The sequence below is a fragment of the Dermacentor albipictus genome, chromosome 1, assembly GCF_038994185.2.
Source record: "Dermacentor albipictus isolate Rhodes 1998 colony chromosome 1, USDA_Dalb.pri_finalv2, whole genome shotgun sequence".
NCBI lineage: Eukaryota > Metazoa > Arthropoda > Arachnida > Ixodida > Ixodidae > Dermacentor > Dermacentor albipictus.
Genome location: NC_091821.1, coordinates 356,557,361 through 356,571,727, shown reverse-complemented (window position 1 = coordinate 356,571,727; position 14,367 = coordinate 356,557,361). Strand labels below are relative to the sequence as shown.

General features: G+C 46.8%; 1 protein-coding gene across 1 annotated transcript in view; it reads right to left on the bottom strand.

Annotated features, from left to right (window-relative positions):
- Positions 1-8,329: 8,329 nt before the first annotated feature.
- LOC135902267 (beta-glucuronidase-like) overlaps positions 8,330-14,367 on the bottom strand; it is a 28,743-nt gene continuing 22,705 nt past the window's right edge. Inside the window, exons 8-9 of the mRNA XM_065432254.2 lie at positions 12,635-12,863; positions 8,330-9,066 (exon numbers count right to left, since the gene is read on the bottom strand). Coding sequence (XP_065288326.1) covers positions 8,596-9,066; positions 12,635-12,863 — 700 coding nt within the window. The 3' untranslated portion in view covers positions 8,330-8,595. The remainder of the gene's footprint in view (positions 9,067-12,634; positions 12,864-14,367) is intronic.

Genomic DNA, 14,367 nt, shown 5'->3' with positions numbered 1-14,367 from the left:
CTAGCACAATTTTTGGGACGTACGAATATATTCTTTTATGAAAAAATACACATTTTACTTGTCTTGACAGTGCGCAGCGTTCAAGAATTCGTTTGCAGCAACTTTGGCAATGGCAATGCAGTTATTGTTCATGTATCTGATCCCTCGACAGAAAGTCTCGACAAAAATCCCTCGACGAAAAGGAAGGATGCTGAGCTGCAACCTGAACCCCTCCCCCCTCCCCCCGAAAGAAATTTCTGGCTACGCCACTGCTGTCCACCCTTAGATAAAATTGTTTTGTTAAAAAAAAAGTGTTCATACTGACAAATTTTTGCCTCCTCTCATATGTTTTTTTTTTGTGAGTGTGTTTGTGCGTGTGTGTGTGCAAAATTATGTATTGTGTACATTCGCATTGTGTATTTTTATTTGTGGCCTCTAATTGTTTATAACTATATTGTATATTTGCTTCGATTGTTTGATTAAAACACTGTTAACAGTTGTATTGTGACCACTGGTATACCATCGCCAAAGTGGGGGCTTCCTCAAGCTCCCTTGAGGCAGCTTTTACTTCAGGATCCCGCCATCAGGTGGACTTTGATGGTAAAGTAAAACGATCCAACAAAACAATCCAACAAATGCTATGCACCTTCAGATACGATATATATCTGTTGTAAAATTCACAAATCCACGGGCCTAAGTCAGGCTAGCAAGTGCCAGCATTGAAAGCTTATCCTAAGAGATGACACTTTATGCTGCATGGCACTAATACTAATAATTTACCAACTTTCACTAAATAATTTTTTAATTATATTGTCTTTAGGGGTAATTCTACAAATGCAAAATTGAATGCATCCAGTACTCAGAGCGTCCAGTTTTGCTAGAAACTCTGTGCTTAGAACCAGTTTCGTGAAATGCGCACTGGAGGTGTCAGATGCGCTGCTGTGCAAGAGTTTTACGCACAGCGTGTTGCATAGTGCACAAACATGTCTAAAACAGCAATGCATTCCGCCGCAGATTTTGAGTACACTTTACCAGTGCAGATTCACTCGCAGCTAAATACCGCCACAGATACTCCTTAATGGAAATCTGAACAACAAAAGCGGGCACTAAGCACGAGAGCAATATATCACCCAGCGCGCATGACCCAGTCCCCACTGTAGCACATTCCCCGTACACATACGCGGAAAGTTTGCATTATTCATATTGCGCTCATATTTCGCATTGGGGAGTATCGTAACCGTCGGTGATTATTTTTTTATTTTGACAGAGATTCGTAATGCCTAACATCATAAACATCTTAGGCTCGGTTAACAGTACGCTTAAATACACCAACACGAAACTAATAATTTTTCCGATTTGTCTGGCATTGATCACGCAGAAGCATTTTCCAAGCGGCTTTTCTTTTTCTATAGTAACGCGTACACTTATCATTCCACCAGCTACAAGCGGTGCTTTTAGCCGGAGGGATGACAAATTCAGCGTGCTTCCGGGAACTCTCTATAACCGAATAAATCGTTGAAGCGATTTCTTTGCCTTTGGTATTGGCAAGTTTCGAAACGAGTGAACGCAAGAAAGCCTTAAATTTATGGTGGTTTACAAAGGTACACGCTTGGCATTCCGAAGATGTTTTTTTTTTTTACAAATGATTTAGAATGACACAGGAAGATGATCATTGTTGGTTGCTGAGTCAACCTCCAACCATGACGAAACATTGAAGCCAGCCCTTCAAAATATTAAACCTAAGACCAAACGAAATGTACTTCTGGCAAATTTTCCATGTCCTGTGTTCTGACATGAAATGTCAATTCAACGACAATTCAACAAATGAATAGTTCACTCCTATATATATGTAGTCGCTTACCACACAGTTCTGTTTTTAGGCCCCAGGACAAGTGATGCGAAATGAAGTTTTCTGCAAGTGAAATTTCCTTTCTACAAGCAGCCACAGCACCATCAAGTTGGCTCGTACTTTGCACAACAGTGGCGAAATAAGCACCAACGATCATCTGCATTGTTTTCGTGATCTTCATGCGCTCTTTAAATTTCGAATTCGATATATATGTCGAATTGCTGCTGGAGAGTTGGGGAGGAAGCTAGTTATAATGACATGTGTGTTTCGTTCCCCGAGCTGCTGCTATTGAGATGTATAATCACTATTTTAGTTGCAGTGTCGAGTTTTAGGGGCATTTTCTCTTTGCGCTGCCATCATGTTGATTCTGTAGCGTTTATACCAAGTACTAAAGTAAGACGAATGTTCTAAAAATAAATGTGTTGCTGCTGTACTTCGAATTTAAGACTTTGAACTGGTCTTCTTGGCATAAATGTGTTAGCATGTTTTTGTTGAGCGCACTAGTCTTCAAATCGACGGGAATAATTTGATTAATGTTATTTTGTCACTGTTTAATTCTACAATCGGTAGCGATGTTTCCATGCTTTCTTTCGTCTTCAAAATTTAGACTGACGTTCTCCTTTGTACGACTAACTTCTCGCGTCATTATTAAGCCTTACAGAAAATGTAGGATAATGGTTATTTCAATTAAATTGCACGAACTACATTTATTGTGAAAAGATAAGTCATCTTCATAAATGCAGCACTCTGTCTGTTTGTAATAGTTTCGCACTCCATACAGCGCATTTATCAGTTTAATATAGCATCCCTTAAGGCAACAAGATGAGTGCGCATGTATACTCACTCGTTCTAACGATGGCATTGTGTTTTTCCCCTATAATGCGTCGAGAACCACCCTTTGTTATTTAAGGACTTAGCGCAGTAAATTATGGATATATCTGAAGCGTGGTCGCCGGTACAGTTTTAATTCCCAGAATCCCTTACGAGCGGAAAAACCGACCAGAACAAATGAGTGGGATGCTTGACTGTTAACAACATACCCGTATTTATGTCAAGGCGGAAGTTTTGTGATAACAGTAATGCCATAAGACAAAAGTTGGAGGACGCTTAAGCTTCGCCTTCAAGAGTGGAACGCGATAGCGTTGTCGCACCCCGTTCACACCGCCTACTCAAACGCGCTACGCCAGCCAAACGTCACGATCGGCACAGATAACCGGGCCCCGACGCGCCATGAAGGCGGAAGCGATCATGGGGCGAGTGGTGCGCCACGTGTCGGGGCAGCGCCGTATATTGCGAGGAGGGGGTCTTCTGTTTTTGCCGCAAGATGGCTCTGCGTGTGCGCAGAGCGCAGAAGAAATTTAGCGGAAACGTACTTCGCTACTCGTGAAACTGCGACTTCTGTAAGTTACATGGTCATAATTACCGATATACACCGCAGTATAACTTTCTACTGCACGTTTCTAAGGCAAAACTGCATTCACTAGAGGCGATTTTGTCCCGTTTTGAAGGAACAAACTCGTGGCTGAGTGGTAGCGTCTCCGTCTCACACTCCGGAGACCCTGGTTCGATTCCCACCAGCCCATCTTGGAAGATGTTTTTTATTTATGAAGTGCCTTCTGGGATTTATCACTCACGGCCAACGCCGCGGACGCCGACACCCGACACCGATGGCGACGACACCGGGTTTTCTGCGACACGAGCTCCTTAACGCTATCGCGTTAAAAAAGAGACGAGCCCCCGTGGCTGCATGCGCCACTGCGACGAAGTGCAGTCGACTGGGACAGCGGTAATTTCGTGCAAGGCGCAGCTAAAGCAAAATTCGCCGGTTCCACGCCTTTTCTCTGTCAAGTTATCTTTCCGCGGCCCTTGGGACGAGAAAGAAGTTTGGTTCAACCTCGCGCCGTTTCGGTTGGGACAGAAGAAGAAGACATGCAGTCATGGATGGCTGCACGGCGTCGGCGCTGCTCTGCCGAAGGTACAGCGTCGTGCTGGTGCAGCTCTGTGAGTCGTGGGGCCTGCTGGGAATCCTTCGCTCTTCTGTACATCATCTTTTCGCGTCTCTGGGCACGGACGGCTGCTGCGATATCGACGCGCCCGTTCAAAAGTTGCACCTTCACTTGCCAAGGTACAGTTTTGCCACGAAAGGCGCGGCCGCATCCAAGGCGAACCACGACCTAGTAGAAAGTTCTCCTGAACCAGGCGCGTTGGGGGCTGACCAGCCGGATTTTCGAGGTGACATGCGTGCCTGGATGAGTCGCAACAAGCGCGAGAAGCCACTTCGCACTCAAACCACTGCAGCCAGCGATGTGCGCCAAGGAGGTCCTGACGAAGACAGCGTAGGCTCGCGTTGCAGCGGCGTCGAGAAGGAAGCAACTTCAGCGGTCGACGAGCCGGTCGTCAGAATGTTCGCTAGCGACGAAGCACCGAGAAGCCGCAGCCGACCATCCAGTCAGGGTAGCAGTGATTCGCTCGGCAGCTCTCAGGTGCCTTCAACACGGAACGAACCGGTGGCCGCGGGAGCTGCAAGGAGCGAACCTTTAAGCGAACCTAGTGACTCGGCATGTACGGAACACGAAGCATGCGCCGTGTGGCCGAGACCATTACTGGAAAGCACAGCGGAGTCGCCCGAGACGTCGGCGTCCGGCAGCACTGACTTCCTCCCCTCCTTCGGTGTCCGCAACATACTGAACTTCAACAAGAAAGACAGCATGAAAAAACTGTTTCGCCCGAGAAGCAATGAAGACGTTTTGGAAAGTGAAATTGAAGCCATCGAGTTAGACGTTCTGAAATGGGAGACGTACGAACCGTCTCATGAAGAAGCGCAAACATATAAAGGCCGCATTGCGATGCCCGGTGGTTCCCCCCAAAGGCCGTTTAGCGACGTTGACCAAACGGTGAAGACCTGCACCGCGTGTGACGTCACCACATATGAACCACGGGCTGATAGCTTCGCAGTAGAGATGGAGCTGGTGCGGCTAACAAATGAAATTTCGCCGCACTCGCCTGCGGATGACGAGGGAGACGAACACTCGGACGAAGACGAGGGCGTCGGAGACCGCGGCCTTTGGTCGACGCTGTTTGATGGCCGAACGCGAAGGTCATCCCTCGAGGTAATGTCAGCAGACGAAATAGAGATAGATGAAAAGGTGGCTGCGTGGGACCCTTCGCAAGAGAACAGCTATGCTTTGCAATCTCCCGGTGAGCTGGAATTGTTCGACCTGGAAATCGCGGATCCCCGTGACAGGCAAGCATCGCAAAGGCCTGCCGAATTTCGAGCACGTATCGAGCATGCAGTGGATGATACGGTATCGCAACCGTTCAAGAAGGCTTTGCCTGCAGCGACTGCGGATCACGGGCTGTACGATGATCTGAAGTGGATGACTGAGGAATCAGACAAGAGCGAAGACGAACCTACTCGGCGGATATTAGCAGAACATCTCTGTAAAAGAGGTCCTAAGCAGAGGTTTGGCAGAATGTCGCCAAAAAGAATATCGCAAGTCGCGGCTGCTGTGACAGCAGTATCTTCCGTTGATCTGAAACCGCAGTCGAAATCGTGCGAGCACCTTGAAACTCGCCACGTTAATTTTCTGCCGACTTTATGCGCGCCGAGCACCAGTAAAATGTGGTTTCCTTGCGAAAAGCCAGACGACAGCCACTCACCGCAGGAAACCACGGAAGAGTTTTCTATTGGCTCCTCTTCACCCCCTTATTGCCCGGACGAAGAAAAGCAGCTCGAGCTCGTTGAATGTCCAGACGAGGCCGGAGCACTAGAAGTTCGGAGCGTAGACACGCACAGCAAAGCCGAGTGTTCAGACGACACCCCCGCTTCCGAGGCGTTGGTGGCCGCTTCGAGAAGCGGCGTCAGCGTTATTCCTCGAGCTAGTGGTTTTGTTCCCGACGTTGAAGACGAGGTCTTGCTAGACCAGGCAGCTTTACGTGCGCCAAGCAAGAGACGAAAGAAGCGTCGCAAGCGCTGCAAAAGGAAGAGTCACCAAAAGAGGAGGCTGGCAAAGATAAAGAAGAAAGAACGGAAGGCGGCCGCCACACGGAAGGAGACGCACGTAGACACCAAGGATGAGAGCCCCGGGACCACAGCTGAGACCAGTGTGGTCCGCCAGCTGGTCCCTCGCACGCACACCGAGCTACCTATAGAGTGGGGTCTGAGCTGTACCTTGAGCGGCGTTGGGACCGGTCTGCGTGCCAGTGAGTTTCAGGACGATGAGGTGAAGGTTCAGGACACCGGCGATGTCACTATCTGCATTCGGACCTCAACGCGAACGAAGGCTGCCATGGTGTGGCCTTTCGGACCTCCTGCCGACTGACGGTCTCGTCGGAACAGGCGTCGGACAACTGTTCGTAGCACCTGACTGTGCTCCACACAGACGCTTCTGCAGTTAGGCTGGACAATTCGCACCTGTTGCGTGACCTTATGTGCTGACAGTAAAATGCTGCGAAAATTTGTCGAGACTACGGCGCAGCCATATACTTTCGAGCTATTGTTCATTAGTACAGTTGTCGAAGGACAATTTAGTTGCGCTTGTACAAATGTCTAGGAATATGCGCTGGATTTTGTTATTAGCCTGCAAGGTATTTGCAAAAATTAACTGGTGACATTCTTCATCAAGCACACGTTTAACATGATTTCTCGGCGTATATGGGCTATTTTGAATTTTGGACGTTTGCGCGGTGGTATGACTTTCAGCCTAATCTGTACTAGACGAGAAAAGGTTACTTTATTAAAGCGTACCTTCACGCCACAAAAGTGGGCCTGCATTCCCGAAAATGTTCTTATAAAACTGTGCTTATAAGAGCACATTCAATCACTGCGTCGGACGCGGCAGACCAATGGCAAGCTGCACCTACGAATGAAAAAAAAAAAGTGACTTCGGCCCCATAGTTATCAAGTAAAAAATTTATAGGCGACCCTAATGCTTGACTTACGTGTCTCCTAGTGGCACTCGCACCTCGGCGTTTGTGTTCTTTAGGTTAACTTCAGGCGAACGCAATGCACGAACCGAACTCGGAGGCAACTGTTTTTCATTAATCATCCGGTTAAATATCACGCCACCTTCTTGTGTGTGACGTCATTAGTGATGTCATTACTTCCGCTTTCTACTTCCGGGTTTCTAGGAATCTTGCCAAAGGGGTGCTCAACGTGGCGGGTCTCTGAAGTCTACGATTCTGTGCTGTGCGCGGTAACCAGTGATTCTTAATTCTAATTTTTCCAGACAGTTCAGTAACACAACTTGTAAATAAACTTGTGATCTGTGTTCGGATATCATATCTACAACGAAGCTAATAAATTTTGCATTGTACAATTATTTTCTGATCTATATTGAATTTCGTCCCCGGTCGTCTCAGTGACTTGTAATTAATTCCATTCATTTCAGACACTTCAGTAACTCGGTTTGTAACTAAACTTATGCTCTGGTATAGCTATAATGAAACCAACAAATTTTGTACTGCACTATTGTTTTTCTATTTTTTTCTGATTTATTTTGAATTTCATCTCCGGTCTTCTCAGGAAGTGAACCGAAAGTGCTGCGCAAGAAACAAGATGAAACAAGAATTGATGCTCGTGCTACTAAAAAATCGTCAAGATAGAACGCTTTTGCGACATACCTTGTGGAAATCGGTCCTCCTGTCCGTTCCCGCGCTTTTTCGCATAGGGAAATACACGCGACATAACACACGGCTCATAATACGCACGGAACGTCATACGAACTCTCGTAACAGGAGCCGCCACCAGTGGTATCCAGGTGTCTGTCCGTCGCCACGCTTACGTAGACAGACAGAGTGAAAGCGGACCAGAAGTCGTAGATGGGTGAACGTAGATGAGAAAGTAACGCGGTGGTTTTGTTTGGGGAATGTGATTGTGGCCAGGAAAAGACGCTACTTCAACAGCACTTGTAGGGAGCTCAGGCATGCTATAAGCGACAGACTGGTAAACCACCCCCTCCCCCGCTCCCTCTTGACCTGGGGAGGGGGCGAGATGAGGGAGGTCCGGCAGGTGTTGTTGTACGTCCTTTTATGCCAGGTACCCTGGTACACAGAAATTTGGGAGAGGGGGCATGTGCATAGTGTGCTCCCCCGCCCCTCCACCCCTGTGTCGAACTATGTGTCGAACTCTTGACACTTTTTACTTCGTCAATGCGGCTAGTAATTACAGCAGCTATACTATTCTTAGAGCTTCAGCATATGAAAAACGAGAGGATAGATAGATAGATAGATAGATAGATAGATAGATAGATAGATAGATAGATAGATAGATAGATAGATAGATAGATAGATAGATAGATAGATAGATAGATAGATAGATAGATAGATAGATAGATAGATAGATAGATAGATAGATAGATTGTGCGAAAGGCAGGGAGTATAACCACGCTGTGCCCATTTGGCTGTGCAGTACTGATGAAAGAAAAAAAAATAGCGGACATAAACAAAAAAAAGAGAGAAGTTCACAGCCACATACGTACACACACTCTGAAGCGTTCATATTGTCGATCACCATCGTCATCGTTATATTTTTTTTATGTCCACTACAGGACGAAGGTGTCTCCCAGCGATCTCCAATTATCCCTACCTTGCGCTTGCTGATTCCAACTTGCGCCTGGAAATTTTCTAATTTCATCACCCCACCTAATCTGCTCCCCTCCTCGATTGCGCTTCCCTTCCCTTGGCGTTTGTACAGCCTCAAGAGTTTACACTTACAAACAACCTATGCCCGCGCATTGGTCGCTCCCACATAAACACATCTACCTAATCTACGGTCGTCCGTCCGGAATACAGTAGGCATCCGAATCTGGTAGCGCCCTCTTGGCCAGCTTGTAATAGCGGCAGCGGATCACTTTTGCCGCAGCTTTAGGCTGGCGTTCCCTCGTCAAGATGCCCTTGCGGTTCCCGTAAACTCGGTTGCCCTTCTGCGTGGTCATGAAGTCGGCAAAATTCCACACGTGCTCGCCGAAAAAGAAGCCGCTCTCGCGCAGCTGGTCGAATGCCCGGTGGAAGCAGCCCAGGGCCTCCGTCTGGAAGTCCTCGGTGAAGACGAACGACGGGTCGGAGTGGAGGCCGACGACAGAGCCTGCTCCGTACTCGCTTATCATGATGGGCTTGCGGTATCGCTCCCACATGTGTCTGTACTCGTCCAAGATCTGCGGCACGATGACCTCGGTCGAGCCGGTGTCACTGTACCAGGCCGGGTAATTGTTGTGCATGATGACGTCCATGTGGTCGCCCTGCAGCGCGTGGGAAGATAATGGGTTTGTCCTTGAGTCTCGAACCAAAAACCTTGTCCTTGAACCAAAAAAGACTACCTTTATTTTTTGGTGTTGCATGTGTAACAATAATTTGCTAAAACAGCTGTCATCTTTTTTTTGTGGTATTGTTTCTAAACAATAAAGAAAAACATCGTGATCCCTTACCTGCCGCGCCCCGGCTGAAGTAAGACGTCGCGTTTGTTGTTGGTTGGAAACAAGCTGTGACATTTGTTTCTTAGCGTCGATAAAGTACACGAGTGGTTACTATTCCCCGAAAACCCACCACCACAAAAGCGCATTGACAACATCAGTGCAAAATTTAAAGGTGCGTTTTGTTTCGTCCCAGTCGCCATGTTTTTTCCCTATAGTGAGCAGAAGGAAAAAAATGGATCCTTGCCTTGGGAGCTGCAAATGGCAACAAGAGGAACAGAGCAAATATATATCAGTCATGGAAGTATGACGGTAGACCAAACGCATCGACTATGATCAGAAATTATGAAAACTAGCTGAGACAAACCGGCAGCTTCCAGAAATGGCGACGGGGGACTTCATCTTTGAGTCCTAGCCTACGCACGGATGTTCTAGCATTTGTGACCTCAAACCCTCATGCTAGCGTGCGGTACTTAATTGGACGCCCAGGTACCGATTTCCAAGTCATCAATTTGTAGGATTCTAAATGACTCAGCCTTTCACTTGCACCATCTTAACAAGCACCAATGATTGGAAAATAGAGACCTGCAGAATCATCTAGATTTCTCGAATTGGGTCCTCACAGAAGCTGATGAGTCACCGGACTTTTTCAGCAACGTAATGTGCACAGATGAAGCGAGTTTTTGCAGAAACGCTCAGGTAAACTTGAATATTGCACACTAATTTAGACGCATCGTGATTTGCGCATAATGCACACCGGTCATCTTTACAACCCCTATATCCCCCTCCCTAGTGCAGGGTAGCAAACCGGAAACTCGCCTCTGGTTAACCTCCCTGCCTTTCCTCTCTTTCTCTCTCTGTTGGAGTGACCCCAATCCATACTGGCAAAACGCAGTCGGCACTAGTACCAGCGGTCGTTCAATGTGAGGTGCGGAATTTACGTCGGTGTTATAATCGGTCCCATCTTCTCCGATCGCACACTTAACTGTACAGCGTTACGAGGACGAAGTCCTTGAAGGAGTGGTAGGTGAGTTCTTTAGCGAAGTCCCGCTGACACGTCTTGCACTTTTACGTTATCGGCAAGATGGCGCGCCAGCACACAGCAGCAGCCGAGCCCGAAACTGGCTAGATGCGACTTGTCATGCGCGATTGATTGGAAGGCACGTGCCTTTAAATTGGCTGGCTAGGTCCCCTGATGTCTCTCCACTCAATTTCTTTCCTCGGGGTTATGCGAAAGAGCGCCTTTACATGATCAAGACGGACGTCATATGAGCTCAAGGCAAGGGTAACGGATGTATGCCGTAGGATTCTAGCGTCGGTCATCAGGAAAGCCACAGAAGAGGTGATAAAGCACACTCAGTACTGCGTAGCTGCAGAAGGAGACCTATTAGAACACGTCCTCTAAGCAGCAGCTGGTGTTCTACGGCGCTTACAAATTCATAGATAACAAGAGCACATTGAAATATAATGTTGCTGTTTTTATGCACACGCTTCGATTGCCAATTCGGCTCGTGTATAAGTGGTACATTTACTTTATTGAACGCATCGTTTTGGCGTTTTCTCTACGCGTGGGTCGCTTCCCGGTCTGTTTTCGTTAATTCTGGTTGCATTCTTTTTTTTGCCTCGAACCTGCTTTTGCTGCAAGTATACAATCTCATGAAAAATAATACCGTCACTTTAATTTGGCATTGGTCCGAAGCAAGCTTCTGATGCGGAACATAGATGCTATAGTTATAGTTAATAGTCATAGTTAATGAATGTAGTTATAGAATAACTCTTTCGATGCGGTGCGAACACTGCCGGTATTTTGAAACATTTTATGCCCATTGCATTGGTTCTCGCGTTTCGTGCGGCAGAGAGAGAGAGAGAGAGAGAGAGAGAGAGAGAGAGAGGCTGCAGTTTCTCCGGAAAGGCGAAGCAGTCATAGTGATAGCTGAGTATAAGACAACTACACATAGGAAGATTACACCACCGAGAGACGCCAGATTCTTGATTTTGCGAGAGGACTCAGTCTGTGAAATTGAACTGTCTCTTACTATGAGGTCTTGTGTATTCTAAATTCTCATATTAGGCCGTCACATTGACCAATTATTCGAGGTCACACGAAGTTTCTTCCAGTGCAACTGTTATTAAAGGTTATATATATATATATATATATATATATATATATATATATATATATATATATATATATATATATATATATATATATATATATATATATATATATGAATGGGGTTCCAAAAGCTGGTCCCCGCTGCCCCCAGGCCTCCCGGAAAAAGAGAAAACTTGCCGCCTGTGCTTCTCGGTTGCATTTTTTAAAATATTGCCTGTCAATTAAGTTGGGGATGCAGCCCTTACACGGATATCTACAGTAAGAATTTTCCTTCGTGTAAATACATCGCTATCACTAATACTGATTCACCTTTCCGGCGAAACTGCAGCCTCTCTCTCTCTTTACTGGGAGTCCGAGTATAAGCGCTGCTGCGCATGACTGGTATTGAACGTGATTTTGAGTGAGCCCGGCTTGGCCTCATTGCGGTTACCGAGTAAATTATATATGACATCTGCATCCAAGTGGTGATGTCTCTATCCCTAATAAATGTTATAAGCTATCAGAAGTGCTTTTTTTTTCCTTGAGTCATTAGCATTGCGGACTGGGAAGAGAAGCAATACTGAGGCACATATAATCGACGTGTATTTCTCATACCGTTGATAAAAGACTGTGCCGAAAGGGTCCGTAAAATCTGCAAGTTTATTTTTTGGGGGTCAAAAAAGCACGCAAAGCAATTTGAACCGAGGTTAACATGCAGCAACATATTCATTCTCTAGGCATAGGCTATCCAAATCATTAAAAATAATTGTTAATTGGCTACCTCCCCTTGAAAAAGATATATAATACATTTTGTACAATGTATATAAATATATTGTGCTTGTGCGTGGTGTTCACAGTGCAAATAAAAAGAATGTTGAAGTTAGAAAATATGGATGAATGTGAATGTAAATGAATGTGGATATGGCCGCTGGTGCCCCTAGTACGCCTGTCCTCTTATTACCAGTATTTGCAGAAATAAAGCTAAAGTATGAATTAAAAGCTGTGCCCGTCCGCATCGACAATGATGCAGTAAGCTTTTAGCCCCAATAAAATTCTAAGTGAGAAGGTAGAGGCCACTCGAAAGAAACCTCAAATCATGTGGGTAACAAAACTATGGTAATAACACTTTAGGGGGCTTGGAGGGGTAGGCTTCGGCATCGCGCACCCCCCCCCCCCCTCCCGGCGATGACGAAGTCGTTCCCCCCCCTCCCTTCGGAAAACTTCGGAAGGGGCTCGGGTCTCGGAGCCCCGCGTAGTCGGCGCCTATGGTGCCGACTGACGTCGTGCAAACCGTGTCCTCACCGCTAGGTCCTCGTCGTAGTTCTTGCTGAGGGCCGCAGTAATGGGTCGCGTGGCATCCAGCTTGCGGACGTAGTCTGTGAGGCGGGCGAAGTAGCCACCTGCCGGATGCGCGTTGGAGCGCGGCTCGTTGGCCACCGACCAGAGGATGACCGAAGGTCGGTTCTTGTCGCGCTGCACCAGCTCCCTCATGCGCTCTTTGTGCTGCTCCAGCATGGCGTCATCGAACGAGCTGTGCCAGAAGGAATGAGCGATTGATTGATTGACTGACGGACCGGCCGACCGACCGACTCAATACGCATAACTGAACAATTAGCGAAATTTGCCTAATTAACTTTTCAACTAGGCACGCACATGCTGCAAGACATGAATTAGAACCAGTATTTTCAGAAGCTCATCCATTTGTCACGAATTTCGAAACTAGCGCGCCATTTCTGAGATAAGCGTACCCAAGCTTGCTTTAAAAGATGCACTGTTGTTTCACTTACTTTGTTCAACAATAAGACTTTTTATGCATTTTTACTGTTATTGGAACAAACGTTACAAGAACACTAATCCATTTCGTCGCAATCTTTCGGAACGCATATCTCTAAACTGGTGTCATCCTCAGAATTCGTTCTAAGTGGATATGACTTTAAATGTCACCGGTTACAATTCTTGAATTGCAACATGTGGCGTTAACTTAATTAGCTTAAATAGCACAATATGTTAATTAGTCAGATATTCGCTTTCATCTCTTGTGCAAATAATCTGTGCCTCCGAGAGTAATCCAGCTCAAGAAATAGAATTGTGCTACAAGTCACGGGTGGCATTAAACAAAAAGAGTCGCAGTTTCACCCGAAAGGCGAAGTATTGATTGCAATAGCAAATTAGTAAACAGCTATACGAAGTAACGATATTAGTTTTATCGGTCATATAAGCTTGTGAACATAGGCATACTAACTAAATTAACAAGCATGGTGTCACGCGCGCACAAGAACACATGAACACTTCTCACTCGATGTCCGCGAAAGCTCGCTGTCAAAACAATGGAGCGAGGAAGCGCGGCAGCAGCAGCGAGTGGATTGACCTTCGTGCTACGTCTCGCATCAACGCGAACTAAGCTGCGGAAACAGTGCGCGGCGAACTGTGTCCCTGTCGAGGATGGCTTTCAAGATACAGCGGCCCTGGTGGGCGCGCGCGGCAGCCCGGGTCGCCCGGAGTAGAACGCGCCCCCCCTCCCCTTCCTTACCGCCCCCAGAGCCTCGCGCGACGGAAGACGACGCGCTTCCTCCCCGCTTCCCTACCTTGCGTGCGTGAGATTGAGCTGCGATGGCCCGCTCATCCCCACACGCTTTCACTCGCACATAGAGCATACGGCGTGCGGCGATAAATATAGAGTATATATATAGTACACATATAAAAAAGCAGTTACTCTTAATGAGCAACAAAGCTAAGATGCGTATTGTATTATACATCCCAAAAGATCACATTTCAAAAATAAGCACCTGTCACACTGATCTCGGGGCCGTGCGGATGTTGCGGGGAGAGATGGAGTAGGGAGACGCAGGCGAGCACAGCAAACAGACTTTACTAACAATAACCCCAAAGTAAAACACACTCAAAATGGAATTCAAAACTCAACCGACCAATATAAAAATCCACACTCAATTGCTTATCCTAAATAATGTCCTTATCTTCGCCTACGTGCGTCCTTAGCGCGTTTCGCGCGATAGTCCGGCAACCCTGGCCTATGG